The 14,334-nt window shown below is 40.6% G+C and overlaps 2 protein-coding genes across 8 annotated transcripts in view; one reads left to right on the top strand and one right to left on the bottom strand.

Moving 5' to 3' along the window:
- The window catches only part of ace (angiotensin I converting enzyme (peptidyl-dipeptidase A) 1), a 33,832-nt gene extending 23,654 nt beyond the window's left edge, over window positions 1-10,178 (bottom strand). The window contains exons 1-6 of one of the 7 annotated variants that reach the window (XM_058061223.1): window positions 9,286-10,177; window positions 8,262-8,526; window positions 8,106-8,181; window positions 3,809-3,874; window positions 3,641-3,719; window positions 1,912-2,452 (exon numbers count right to left, since the gene is read on the bottom strand). In XM_058061223.1, coding sequence (XP_057917206.1) covers window positions 1,912-2,133 — 222 coding nt within the window. In that variant the 5' untranslated portion in view covers window positions 2,134-2,452; window positions 3,641-3,719; window positions 3,809-3,874; ... (1 more) ...; window positions 8,262-8,526; window positions 9,286-10,177. Of the gene's footprint in view, window positions 1-1,911; window positions 2,528-3,640; window positions 3,720-3,808; window positions 8,527-9,285 lie in introns of those variants that run through there. The other 6 variants (XM_058061224.1, XM_058061220.1, XM_058061221.1 and 3 more) reach the window with 6 other exon arrangements.
- On the top strand, window positions 6,853-12,432 carry abi3b (ABI family, member 3b). The gene is made up of 5 exons (XM_058061250.1): window positions 6,853-7,146; window positions 7,916-8,083; window positions 8,168-8,347; window positions 8,430-8,503; window positions 10,107-12,432. The coding sequence occupies exons 1-5, from the start codon at window positions 7,012-7,014 to the stop codon at window positions 10,684-10,686; spliced, it is 1,137 nt and encodes a 378-aa protein (XP_057917233.1). The 5' UTR covers window positions 6,853-7,011; the 3' UTR covers window positions 10,687-12,432.
- The last annotated feature ends 1,902 nt before the right edge of the window (window positions 12,433-14,334 follow it).

Below are 14,334 nucleotides of genomic sequence, written 5' to 3'. Positions count from 1 at the left end.
GATGGTAAAAAGCATGCATGTGTGTAATATTATAATATATATTTATATATATCTAATAAATATTTAAATAGTAATATTTTTTTCAAATAATGCATCCGAAGTGTGTGTTTTTTTCTTATTTTGGATTTGTTTCCTTTGTCGCCTTGTGTACAATAGTAAGATGACGGAAAAAATGTATACAAAAATGATATACTCACCAATAAAAGGCTATAGTAAACAGATTATATATATATATATATATTTTTTTTTTTTCTTACAAATAGTGCACCCAAAACTATTCTTACCATTTCTTAGTTTATATAAGATGCGAAAAAACAGTGCACAGAATAATTAGCATCCACCCAAAATGAGTTTTTATTTGAATTTCTATTGTATTCATTTGTCGCTTCCCTATGTAAGGAAAAAAGACCCCTCGTCGTGTATTTTTGTGAAACAAGATGGGGGGTGCTTACTTGGAAAAGGCAAACAAAACATACGTGTGCCTAACAAATTGAGTAAATAAAAGATAGCTAAACTGTTGCTAGATAAACTGGTTGTGCTGTTCATTTAGTAAACAATTTAAATGATCAAAAACCGAGCAGAAAATCCAACCCAGGTATTCACGATCTCCTGACAGTGTGGCTTACATGCTAACCACTTGTCTACCGTGTGGCCGATTCATCGTTCAAAAATAGTAAATCCATATTCCAGACCACCACAATGCAACATTTTCAGTGCAGTGGATTGCTTTTACACATGCAGCTTGTGTAATTGTACTTATTGTTGTTCACATCCCTCCTAAATTCCCATGAGAACACGTCACCATACAGTCTTTACTGTACCGCATATTTACATTTGTATTTGCTGCAGGAAGATTTCGGCAACCACATGCTTTCTGCTCTGGGTCAAGTGTGACAAATGCAGGCCGAGTCCCAAATGGAAAAAATATTTGCGATTTGTACCACAGCTTCATTGCAGCTGGCTCATGTTTCCATTTCAAGCTTTCTTATCTTCAAGCTTTTCTCAGGAGGCAGCAGGAGGGGAAAACTGGTGACACGGAGATGAAGCATTAACTTTTTCTCAATCACTTTTATTCTCCACTGACCTGCACCTAGCCACACAAGCGGATAATGACGTTCTCTTCCGAGGAAGGACAGTAAAGATAAGGCCCTGGTGGATTTTATACACACACTGACCACCAAAACATAGGTACACCTGCTCTATTGTGAGATCCAATACAAATTCTTTTATACAGATGTATAATGTCATATGCTTATCATGGAAGTGTTTTCTAATATTTTTCCTCCTAATACAAGTTGATTTGCACTGCAACCAAACACTCCTTGTTGATGCAAGCAATCTTTTTGTGCATTTGTATGCTTGTACATATGAATTGCTCGTTTGTAAATGAAATAACTTCCAATGTCCTTACTGGTACACATAGTGCTTGCCAGACGAGGTTTCGTGGCTTTGACTTTCCTTTCCACCTTCCAGGCTAAACACATTGAGAAGAGCAGGACTCATTCTGCAGAGTGACCCTGTTGACGTATTTTGCGTGACAGGGGGGCCTTGCATCTACACCTGTTCCCAAAGCTTGGATTTTATAGAGCATTCCTGTTGTGACAGCTGTATAAGCATGGACATCAAAATACAAAAAGAGCCATGCAGTGTAAGTAAGAATCTTTGCAGCTTCATTGGTGCATGCTGCTGCCTTTTTTCTCTTGCTTTGTCATCATTCGCTTACCACAAAAGTACCTCAGGCGAGTGGCCATTAATGTCAGGCCTCGAGAAAGCAACTGCATTTAACTACGCATGTTTGCAACTGCTGTACTGGGCAGGAAGACATATGGAAACGTATGCAAGGTTGCAACTCAGAGTTGTGTGTATGCTGTGTGTGTATTGACATCCAGTATAACACAAGGGTCATCCTACCTGGAGTTGGGAGTTGTGTTCTGTCAAATTGGTGTTGTAGTTCCAGCTTGCTGAGACACTATGGAAGAAAACCTCCTCCGCAGTGCTGTTGTAGTCATTCAGGAACCTGGCTGCATCAGCAGTGGTATTGGAATACTCCCCTGGCAGCCAGTTCTCTGGCAGAGCGTCACAGCCCTCCAGCGCTGGCAGCAGGAACAGGACCAACCACACAAACCTACCCATGCCTGCCCCACCGCCCACAGTGGGAAAAATAATTTTTTAAAAGTTGGGAAAGGGAAAAAAAATGACACTTGAAAGACCTGAAACCTCCTCTCTCTCAGCCCGGCTTCTGGTGTACTGCTCCCAAAGCTTAGCAAGTGTCTTTTAAAGTGCCAGTGTGACCCAACCCACAACACGCCTCTGCAGCCTTCACTTGGACCCATTTACGTTACTAGACATAATCCCCACCCTTCAGCACGCCAGCGCCTTACTTACTATGCCTCTTGCCATTCAGTCAGCATCAGCACCCAGAGTCCAAAGCCAGCGTTGGCGATATGACGAACTATAGAGAGATAAAAGTGGAGAGTATTGTAGACTTGTTGTGTATCTGCGAGCACAAGCGCCTCTCTGACCAACCCGAGGAGAGACTTGACATAGTTTGCTCTCTGTTGCCTCTCAGCACACACAGGGAGAAAGAGGGGGATAATAGACATGGGAGGGGGGGGCAGGGCACACAGCTTGAAACACACACAAATACACACACACACACACACAACGGTGAAAGAGGCTCACCTTGAATTTCACACCGTTCTGAGGTTGTGTAGCTTGACTAGTTCATACTACATTACCGCTAGTAGTTCTTTGAACATCTTTTGGATTACTCATATAATAATAATACTTTGAGACATGTTCGGAATGAGCTCTCATTCTCAATGTGTTTAACTCCATCCTTTGCAATTCAGTCTTCCTCTAACTGCCTTGTTGATTTATGAAATTTCATGTTGACTGGCCTTGACATTGGCGTGATTAAATTACCAGTTATTGTTTAATAGACACATGACTGATAACCCACCCAGTGTGATTACACTCTTTATTATTAATCCAATGTATCTTTTGGTTTTAGGCAAAATGCATAAATTCTGGGTGTAAATACTGGGTGTTCCTAAAGAGGAGCCCTTTCATCCTGTTCGATGTCTCTAAAGTTATCGTACATGAAAGCTATGCCTTATCGGAAGGCTTTGGAAATGTAAGGCACGTGTTCAATGTTCCAACCCAACTGGCAACTTATTGACAGAACATTCTACATCACATGATAATTTTATGATGACTTGTGATAAAAAACAAAAGATATGTGTTATATTGATAAGCACGTGAATAGATCACATCATGTGGATAATTCTACTAGCCTCAAATTTAACAACAACAACTCGACTAAAAGTTGTTTCTATCAGCTGACATGAAGGCTGATGCTTTGGGGGTGTGTGTGTGTGTGTGTGTGTGTCCTGCATGACAAAGTCATTTTCCTGCAGTCTTCCAATCCCCAAATAATTGAATGTGGCTTCTCTTGTAATGGAATTCTGTGATGTGTGAAGAGGCTATGATAGCCTAGAAAAGCCAATCTCAGCTGCATGTTGCACACCACTGGCCGTGGATGCTGTGGTGCAATATGTGTGTGTGTGTGTGTGTGTGTAAGGTCACATGCCATCAGGTGTCCTACATATATCATTTCTGTAACCTGTTGTCAGCGTACCTTAAGTTTGTGGAGTATAATGCAGGAATATCTGGGTTCCATTCTCTGCTTGGCCATCTCTGGGTGGAGATGTGATGTTCTGCCACATTCCAAAAACATGCATGTTAGGTTGAACAACAACTCAAAATTGTCCATAGGTATGAATGTGAGTGTGAATGCGTCACTCACCAGTCCAGGGTGTACCCCGCCTCTTGCCTGAAGTCAGCTGGGATAGGCTCCAGCATACCCGTGACCCTCGTGAGCATAAGAAATGGAAATAGAAATGGATGGATTGATTTTCTCAATTAATGAAAAATAGTCTAGTTTAAATGGAACTAAATGTGAATGTTTATGTTATTTTATTCTATTTTCAAATGCTCACCATGTTATGGAGTATTTTTTAATGGCAGGAATTATGGTTATTTACTTTGATTTTGATATTTTGAACCGCTCACTTAATAGAATGTAGTGTAGTTTAGAATTCATTTAAAGCATTATTTATATTTTTTTTAAATGTTAGTTTAATAGAAAAAATGTTGGGCCTGGATGTAATGTAAATGTTGTATTTTTGCACAACAGTTATTGCAAAACATGTCCACTATGTTGTACGGAGGATGTAGTGCTCTTTTATTTCATATTTATTTTCATTGTTTTTTTATGTCCGACCAGTCCAGGTTGTACCCCGCCTCTCACCCAAAGTCAGCTGGGATAGGCTCCAGCATACCCCCGTAACCCTAGTGAGGATAATCGGCATAGAAAATTAATGGATGATTTAATTTTTAGTATTTTTAGAAGGGGTGTGTCAAGAGATATTTCACAAGGCACCCGACTGACAAGACAAGACGATTTTATTATTATTATTATTATTACTACCTGTAAACCTGCTGCTTGCTTGTAGTCCCTTATTTGGTATCTTTCATATCTACTATCTTACAAAGTGTTTGTTGAGAGAGGAAGGACTAACGATAAAGAGCAAGTGTCCTGCATGCCCACTATTTGCACTGCTAATCAGTGAGAAAAGAGGCCGATTGATAACCTATCTTACCACTGTCATATCCTCCTGACTCATCATTACGGTGCAAATCTAAACATTGAATCGATGTTTAGATCTAATCAATACATCACGATATTCAACAAGCTGTTCTTCCAACACTTTCCACAAATGTAGCATTTAGCCTTATTTTGCTGAGCTGCTTGTGAGTGTGACCTGACAAGGGAGGCGGTAATTTGCGGTTATCAAATCCTGCTTGTCTATTTGTGAATCTGAAAGAAATGAAGTCATGTCTGAGGTCACATATTTTTTTTTAAAAAACCTGACATTTAAAGCAAAACATCTGATCAGCATGGAAGCAGAGGAGGAGAATGCGTTTAAAAAAACATGTTGAATAGTCATTTGGTCTAATCTGCTTGAGTGGAAGGTCATCTGTGACAACATACAGATAGGATAAGATAAGATTAGGGCAGAAAAGCACCAAAAGAGGAAGAAATGATCGCGAGTTGAGGCTTTAATTATAGTTTTTTTAACCATTTTGAATTTGATCTTTAACCTCAGACTGCCTTGATTATAGAGGATCAGGGGTTCACTTGGTTAAAGTATAAAGATAAAATCCTGATGGCACACACCGAGTGTGTTGGTAAATTCAGGGACCTTGTTGACTGAGCGATTGCAAAGTTGTATGCAGTATGATTGCCAAGTCGTGGGTCGTCATTCATTTGACACACAATGAGACCCTGCAAACTTAGCTCCAAGATTGGGGGGCCTGATTGTGGAACGTCCGCGGGCCACGCACTCTCCCCTTCTCGATCGCCCAATCACCCCTTGATCAAAAAGCATTGGACGAAAAATGCAAATTCAGTACTAAATAAAGAGGATTGCATATCCACATACTGGAATTGCTCGGAACAGGATGAGGTCCCCATTGTCCAAATGTGTTGTATGTCTTATTGTTGTTTTCTCCTTGACTTTCTAAGCCTGTGTTCAAAGTTTTAAACATATGTTTTGTTGCCTGGCAGCCGGCCAGCCAAAGACCAGTCCTTATCCACAAATGTTAATGCACTTTGTCACTTGGCTCAATAAGAGGCAAAATGCCAAACATTGCGCTGATAAAGTCACCCTTTGGAATATCATTCCCACATTCCACTGGGATTGGGATGTCTTTAAATATAACACACACACACACACACACATAAAAACTGTCATTAGGGATGGTGAGGAATTCCCACTCTTTAGACAGGATTTCCTGGAAAGCATAATGTATTTTGACTTATTATGCAACAGTGATCCACTTATAAGGTATCCAATAGGGAAAGGCTTTACTTTGGCCAAAAAAAGAATTCGCAACAAAAAAACGGTCAAAAAGCAACCTTCTTTAGGCCCTGCCGGGACCCCTGATGAATGCGTGGTCGCTTTTGTCCACCTCACGGACCAGAAAAGTGTCATTTCGGCAGCTCAAAAAACGACAATTTGCAAAAAATGTCAGAAAAGCGTTAAAAAAAAGCGTGTGGTGGGTTTTGAAAAGTATTGTTTAAACACCTTGAAAAAGGTCAGCCGCGGACCTGTAAAACAGGTGAAAATCGACCCGTCGGAAGTGGGATTTTTTTTTGCCTTCTTTGGGTCTGGCCGGATGAGAAAAGTGACGTTTTCACCAGCAGAGGGCGCCATTTAAACTGCCCATACTTTCACCAAAATTATGAAATTACACTAAATGTTGAAATATTTTTTAAAATGTCTGAATTGATTGCACACTTGCCCCGAGTGATTTTAATGTTGAACTAAGTGTGGAAATATTTAGAATAGTCATTTCAAGGGTTACAAATACAGATAAATGTCATCAATAAGTCAGCATTTGCTTGTCCCTAATTAATTGACATGTGGTGATGAGAGGAATTGAATTGAAGCATTGAAGCAGTTACTTTGGGTTGACAAGCACATACTTTATCAACCAAGGCACGCCATCTCTGTAGAAGCCACAAAGTGATTCAATCATAGGAAACGTTCATGAGGCAGAATAAGAGGGATAAAAGATGAAAATGGCCGACTACAACAACATATGTATGAACGGAGAAAGCAATAACAATGACTATATTGCCCTCTTGTGGAGATACATTGTCAGTGTCACAGAAGGGGCCAATAGGTCAGTTCAGACCACATTTTACGCATCTGTGGTGCACATGCATTGCTGATAAAACATTAATCTTTTGCTTTTCTCTTTTCTTTTCTCTGAATATTATTTCATTTCTTCCATTCCGACCGTAGTGTGCTGTGCAGACTTTGACTACTCCCGCCCCCCCTCCTCAGCATGGAGCAACACGCCCAACAAGCAGAAGAAGTCCATTCCTCCTTCAAGTAGAGACATGCTACAGTCTATACGTAACGATTTAAGCCACAAATAATGACGGAGTCTAAGAACTTTTCAGAGGTTATTTCTCAGATATTACAAGAGGCGCCGACTGCCTGGAAGAATCTTGGTGACAACCAAAGCAACCTGCTGAATGTTGCAGATTACTGCGAAAACAACTACCTGCAGGTGAGACATCTTCTTTTGCTATGATGGACACTTCATTAGGTACACCTGCACTGCTGCACTGAAAAGTGGGAAACCATTTTAAATATTGAAATTAATGATTTAGCAAATCGTGGTCTAATGTTTTATTTTCACGAATTAAACTTATTTGTTCCATAATTTTAATTTATTATAAAATAAACCAGAATATTATTGTTGATTGTTACTTTTTTTAATATCACTGTTTATATTCTTGTATTCAAATTTTAAATTTATTCTACACATTTAATGTAAAAATATTCACTTATAAAATATAAATGTAAAAGAATTGAACAAAATATATATTATACTCACACACACACATCATTTCAGTATTATACATTTTTTACGAGGCGATTGCAGTTTGTTTATTTATTAGAGGATAAATTATTATAAAGGATATTATATTTGAATTGTGTGTTATTGTGGGCTTCATTCTGTAAGTAGCATATTTTATTGGTCGGGAGAAGTATGTCTACACTTTAACATAAAAATAAATATGTATAAATACACACAATGTAAATAATAATTTTTCAAAAATCAATAAATAGATCAAATATTTCCTGTTATTTGTTTAAATCCGTATTAAATTAAGAGTTTAGTTTCTTAAAAATATATATTTTAAATACATGTTTATTTACTAAAAAATGAACATTTAAAAAGTAAAATAAATTAGTATGTACTAAAATGTAAACAAGCGATATTAAATAAATATTTGATTTCTCTAAAAAGCCAGAAATAAACATTTTTACAGGCAGATGACCCAAGCAAGGCTGTGGAGGAGGCCAAGGGTTTGGCCACTCAGGCATTGGCCAGTGTGACCTACCAAATCAACAGTGTGGCCACATTACTGCTCAGACTGCTGGACTCTCAGTCCATGCGTCTTGGCCACATGGAGTCCTCAGTCAACCTGATGTCACTGGTCAGTATCACCTTGAACTCACCTTGAAACAACCCAGTCACACAGCACCTTCATTTAGAATGTCCGCACTGTGATGTGACGCAGGCTGCAGCCATCCACTACGAGAAGGTGGCCAGAAGAGAGATCAGCATTTTCACCACTTCCAAAAACAAGACTCGCTCCAAACTGGTGACGCCACCTCCATCAGGCAGGGAGCCGGAGAGAAGCTACTCCAGAGTACCCATATCATACTCCACCTTGGACTTGACCGGACACTGTTTCCAGGTGAATCTGACACCAAGCTTTGCAGTCTACCGTCCTTGCGAAGGCTGATGATGTCATTCTTTGTCCACCCCACCTCACACAGATCACGAGGGAGCCCCCAAAGAGAGAACCAGGGACCACCACGGACAGCACACAGAGCGTTGCAGATGCACCCACGTATGCCACAAAGATTGTAGATACTAGAGATAGACATGTCGGTAGTCGTTATAGTAGTAGCTTAATACATTGGGCCGCGCCATTCAGACAAAAAAGGTGAAATTCCCACTTGAACGGTCATTCAACTGCTTCACCAAGGACTTACCATACTGCAAGGGTGTCCAAAGTGCGGCCCAGGGACCGCACCTAGTTTTTTTTATTGGCCTTTGGCATATTGTAACAATAAAATTGCTTCTGGATTGGTTAAGCATCAAAGATATAGAAGTTGTTATTGTTGTGTTAGGGTAACACTGAAAAGAAAAAAATACATTTTTACAAGAGATGTCAACATTTGTCAAATTAAATTTGGGCTATTCTTAGATAATAGCATTTTATTTCTTAAATGGACATAAGTGGTGGTTATTTTTAGGGATATAGGCCAACAAAGATGAAGTTACAATAAAATGGTATATTGTGATATTTTTTGAAAGGGTGTATGTGGATCAAAATATAACAATTAAACAGGTAGTAAAGATAATTCGCATTGGTAAAATACAATTCCTCAGTTCAGTTCAGGGATCAGCAACCATTAAAAATGCGACAAACAGACAATTTAAAAAAAAACATAACAGCCAAAGGCACCACCAGTCACTTGGTCGCCAATAATAAATGAACAAACAAGTCAATGAGAAAAATACATTGTAGCAATGACGTTCGTGACACAAACGGCAACCAAACAAGTAACTTTTCCATTCAAAATGGCGGCTTCAAATACGCAATTGTGAAAGGTGTGTGCATCTTACCGCAGAGTTCTTCGATTCATCCATCAGCCACACCAGCAAACGATGGGATTCAATTGTTGGTGCACAACGTCAGCGTCTGCGGCGTTTAAACGCTGTTCCAGTTGCTGTTTAGCCACATTTTCTCAGTTTTCTTTACATTTACTTTTCCTTGTCTTTCGTTGTCTGGTCGCTTTTACTAGCCGCTTCAATCTTCCCGCGTCTTCGAACACCCGCCTCCTTCTTCTTCGTCCTGTGTTGGTGACGTCAGCACGTTGGTGACGTAAGCGTTTATTTGAAACGTGAAAAAAAATCTCCATTACTTTTTGTAACTGAGGTATCCGAACTATCCGAATAATCGTTGCAGCCCTAATAGTAATTTATTATATATTTTTTTACTTACTTGTACTATTTTTTACTTTACTTTGAGGTTATGTAACACACTTTAGAGTTTTCATACACGGTAAATCAGGGGTCTCCAACCAGTAGTTAATGAGCTACCAGTAGCTCCTAACCACTTTTCAAGTAGCTCTCCAAAGGGTTCATTCATTTATTATCAACTCCTATACCACCAAAATTAGAAAGGAGGTTCCGGCAGTAATCTGGAAGTCTTCGAGAGCCCTCGGTAGTAGGACCCATCACAGCAGAGTGGGCGGAATAAATTAAAAACTGTTTTGGAAAGCCAAGGAAATCCAGCTGGAATAGGAGCAGATTCTGGAAGATCTAGAAAGCTTTTTGTGTAGGTTATTGTGTGTAGTTGCTCTATAGGAGTCCGTAACAGGTCTCCTTTCACGTAGAAAATTCATTTTTACATTTGCTGTGCTTTCTTTATATTTTGTGTGCAGATCCAATCAAGGCATTGCTGTACCACTTCCGTCAGTTCCCGACATCAGCGATAACCTTCCTGCTCCTCCTCCTCCTCAAGCCACAATCGACCCCAGTATGTCTCCTCCTCCTCCACCTCCACCACCACCTTCCACATCCTGTGTGGACACCAACCTGCCTCCACCACCTCCTCCTCTCGGAGCAGATGCTGCTCTCCCACCGCCCCCTCCTCCTGTAGCCGGAGCTGGCCATCTTCCTCCTGCCCCTCCACCTCCTCCTCCTGGAGCAGGAGCTGGCCATCTTCCTCCTCCTCCACCACCTCCTCCTCCTGGAGCAGGAGCTGGCCATCTTCCTCCTCCCCCACCTCCTCCTCCTGGAGCAGGAGCTGGCCATCTTCCTCCTCCACCACCTCCGCCTCCTGTAGCAGGAGCTGACCATCTTCCTCCTCCCCCACCTCCTCCTCCTGTAACAGGAGCTGACCATCTTCCTCCTCCCCCACATCCGCCTCCTGTAGCAGGAGCTGACCATCTTCCTCCTCCTCCCCCCCCTGGTGCCTCCAACATTGTGCCACCACCGCCACCTCCTCCTCCTCCGCATTAACAATCCCATTTTGTTATAAAACCACCTCAAAAGCAACCATATTTTCCAATATTGTGTATCTCCCATAGTAACACATAGAACATATTCATAAGCTTCAATGCCATATTTTATATTGACGTGTGCATATCTGTGAAATATTACGAGCAAAGCAACTGGGAAATAAAAGCGATTGCGTGTGTTCTTGTGGAACATGGAACCACCAACATGTTCCAACACCTCCTTCAATACATTCCAAAGAAACAAGCCCAAACAGGGACACCTCGTTTTCTTCTCATCCTTATTGGGGTTGTTGACTATGTGCTACATCTCCTCAAAATAACTCAAACACAGACATTAGCGTCCAACCACCGCCACCCTTATGTTAAAGTGTAGAAAATGGCTCCAATTAGCCATTTTTTTCTCCCCGGTGTCATGTGACTCATTAGCGTTACAAAGTCTCAGGTGTGAACGGAGATCAGGTGTGTTAAATGTGGCGTTATCGCCATCACACTGAGCTTTAACATGGCAGTATTGGCCCCCCGGCACTTTTGAAAAATCTATTTTAAGGAAGAAAAAAAAATATATTAACAGAAAAAAAGTTGCAATCTAATGGGAAGAAGTTTTAATTTTACAAGAATAACGTCATTTTACCACATTTTTGTAATATTATGAGAAAGAAAATGCCATTTTAATTGCATAGACTTCAACTATTAAAGCTAAAGACGTTATATAAGAATATATAAATGCTGACCAAGCAATGGGTTATTACAGTTATTATACAGCATTTTTGAGCACTTTATATTATGGAGTCTGACAGCAGCAGGAATGAAATACCTGCAACATCTCTCTTAAGAGTCTTTCTTCATCATGGAGGACGGTTTGGCTAGCATCCTCCTCTTGTCCACCTCCTCCACCTGTTCCAGAGGACATTCCAGAGGACATTCCAGGACAGAGTTGGCATTCTTAATCATCTTTTCCAGCCTCTTCCCGTCTGCTGATGTGATGCTGCTCCCCCAGCATAACACACCGTAGAAGATGGCAGACGCCATCGCAGTCATGCAACAAGAGTACAACAGTAGATGGTGCGTTCAAGGGCCGTCAAACAAAGCGGGACAGATCGCTGCTCACATTAAACATTAAAAAATTGGGTGATTTCTTACTAATAGTTACTGTAATCAAATATGTACTGTGATATAATTAATTCGTTTTCTACCACTTTTCCTAACGAGGGTTGCGGGGGTGCTGGAGCCTATCCCAGCTGTCTTCGGGCGAGAGGCGGAGTACACCCTGGACTGGTGGCCAGCCAATCACAGGGCACATATAGACAAACAACCATTCACACTCACATTTAATTAACCTCGCCAATTAACCTAGCATGTTTTTGGAATGTGGGAGGAAACCGGAGTACCCGTAGAAAACATGCAAACTCCACACAGAGATAGCCGAGGGTGGAATTGAACCCTGGTCTCCTAGCTGTGAGGTCTGCGCGCTATCCGCACGACCACCGTGCAGCCCCTGTGATATAATTAATATCTATGTATTTTAATGACTGTTTGCAATTTTGACTAAAATGTGTTTTATGTATTGTGGCAAATATTTAATAAAAATAGTTTCTGAATGTTGCTAACGTAACAAGCTGTACTGTGGAATACAAAAGCTAGATCAAGCCATATTTGTGTACAAGAAGCATCGTCATTTGCCGGAGTTGAACAGTCGCCATTGATGGAGCAATGAAGACTTGTAACATCCACCCAGGAAATGTGTAAAACAGGAAGTTGACCTCAAAGTCCTGTGGCTTTAAAGGAGACAATAAGGCTATAAAAAAAAAAAATCTGCTCATGCTGTGAACACATTACACATACAGCATTTCCAGCTACGCAACACTCAGGACGCCTTGTTTGTTTGGATCCCTCAGTAAGGTAAGACGCTTTAAGAAGAACTTCAAAAAATGTATTTTTTTTTGGTTTGATTTTGACTTAAGTTACATGGACTCGGCTGACAGGGACACACAGTGAGGAACACATTTATAGGATGAAGGTCCAAAGAGTATGTTGATCATTTAGCTTCCACACACACACACAATGATACACATTTGTGAGTTTGAAGAAAATATGTCAATATACATTTGGGAGGTTACATAAACAAAGAATTACATTATCTTGCTTAATATTACCATCATAATCTCAAATGTGTATGAAAACATTCATTCATTTTCTACCGCTTGTCCTCATGAGGGTCGCGGAGGTGCGAGAGGCGGGGTACACCTTGGACTGGTGGCCAGCCAATCCCAGGGCACATATAGACAAACAACCATTCACACTCACATTCATACCTATGGACAATTTGGAGTGGCTAATTAACCTAGCATGTTTTTGGAATGTGGGAGGAAACCGGAGTACCCGGAGAAAACCCACGCAAACTCCACACAGAGATTGGCCGAGGGTGGAATTGAACTCGGGTCTCCTAGCTGTGTGGCCTGTGCACTAATCACTCGACCGCCGTGCAGCCTGCTCAGTAGTTATTCATAAAAAAAAAATTCTGGATCTAACGGATAGCTTTTGGAATTCCAGATTCCAGTGTCTTGGCTATATTTGTTGCCTCCTATTTTTTTCATATTTTCATAATATCCAGAACTATTCCAATATCCAGATCAGTCTGTTATTTTGTAGAACCTGAAGCAAACTTGTGCTGTATTTTTTTCCCCAAGTGCTCTGACCATTTTTTGTGGCGTTATATACACAAATGCCAAAAACGGTTCTATTTGGCAATGTTAAAGAATCCTTTAAAACATTCCTGGATCCACGCAGTGATCCGGATCACTCCCAAAATTTGGACAATTTGGAGTGGCCAATTAACCTAGCATGTTTTTGGAATGTGGGAGGAAACCGGAGTACCTGGAGAAAACCCACGCAAACTCCACACAGAGATGGCCGAGAGTGGGATTGAACTCGGGTCTCCTAGCTGTGAGTCCTGCACGCTAACCACTCTGTATATATGTTATGTTTTCATCTTGTAGTGATGTCAAGGACTTTGAGGCAGCCATGACCATTGTGAATATCTTTCAATATGTGTGAGTATCCCCAGTCCATAATAATAATAATAATCATCATCATCAAAATACCAGTAATAATCAATGCATTTCTAGATTTCCATGCTTAGTGGTGTCCATAGCCGTGGTCCTCCTCTGCTTCTACCTGCACGCCAAGAAGAAAAGGGCGGCATACGATGTCACCATGGCAACCATACAAGAAGACAACAGCTTCTCCATACAGGCCATTTCTGTGTCAGAAGGTCAAGAGGCGGTGGAGCGACTTTATGACAGAAACCCTCCGAGATACAGCACCGTTGATCTCCCTCCACCTTACGCACTGGTGTGTGACACCCTCAGTCTTTTATGTGTCGATATTAGTGACTTTTTCATTGATCAGCATTGTCTTCAAATTAACGTCATAAGTCCTCCTAAGTTGTTTGCTAACTTGCTAACATTGTACTATACAATACAGTAATCCCTTGTTTATCGTGGTTAGCTGCTTCCAGACCCTGATCAGTGAATTTCTGCAAAGTAGGAATTTTTGTTTATAATTTTTTCATTTATTTATTTATTTATTATTATTTTTTGGGAAATTAGAGCCAAAAAAAAAAACTGTTTATGAACTTGGAAATGTGTTT

Source organism: Doryrhamphus excisus, chromosome 22 (assembly GCF_030265055.1).
Source record: "Doryrhamphus excisus isolate RoL2022-K1 chromosome 22, RoL_Dexc_1.0, whole genome shotgun sequence".
Classification (NCBI taxonomy): domain Eukaryota; kingdom Metazoa; phylum Chordata; class Actinopteri; order Syngnathiformes; family Syngnathidae; genus Doryrhamphus; species Doryrhamphus excisus.
The sequence above is the reverse complement of the archived record's forward strand: the minus strand, read 5'-3'. Positions and strand labels throughout refer to the sequence as shown.

Excerpts from the sequence above, each read along its gene's own strand:
- abi3b (XM_058061250.1), top strand. The coding sequence starts at position 7,012 with ATGACGGAGTCTAAGAACTTTTCAGAGGTTATTTCTCAGATATTACAA. Across the intron at positions 7,147-7,915 it reads GCGAAAACAACTACCTGCAG|GCAGATGACCCAAGCAAGGC; the intron begins GTGAGACATCTT and ends ACATTTTTACAG. Across the intron at positions 8,348-8,429 it reads TGACCGGACACTGTTTCCAG|ATCACGAGGGAGCCCCCAAA; the intron begins GTGAATCTGACA and ends CACCTCACACAG.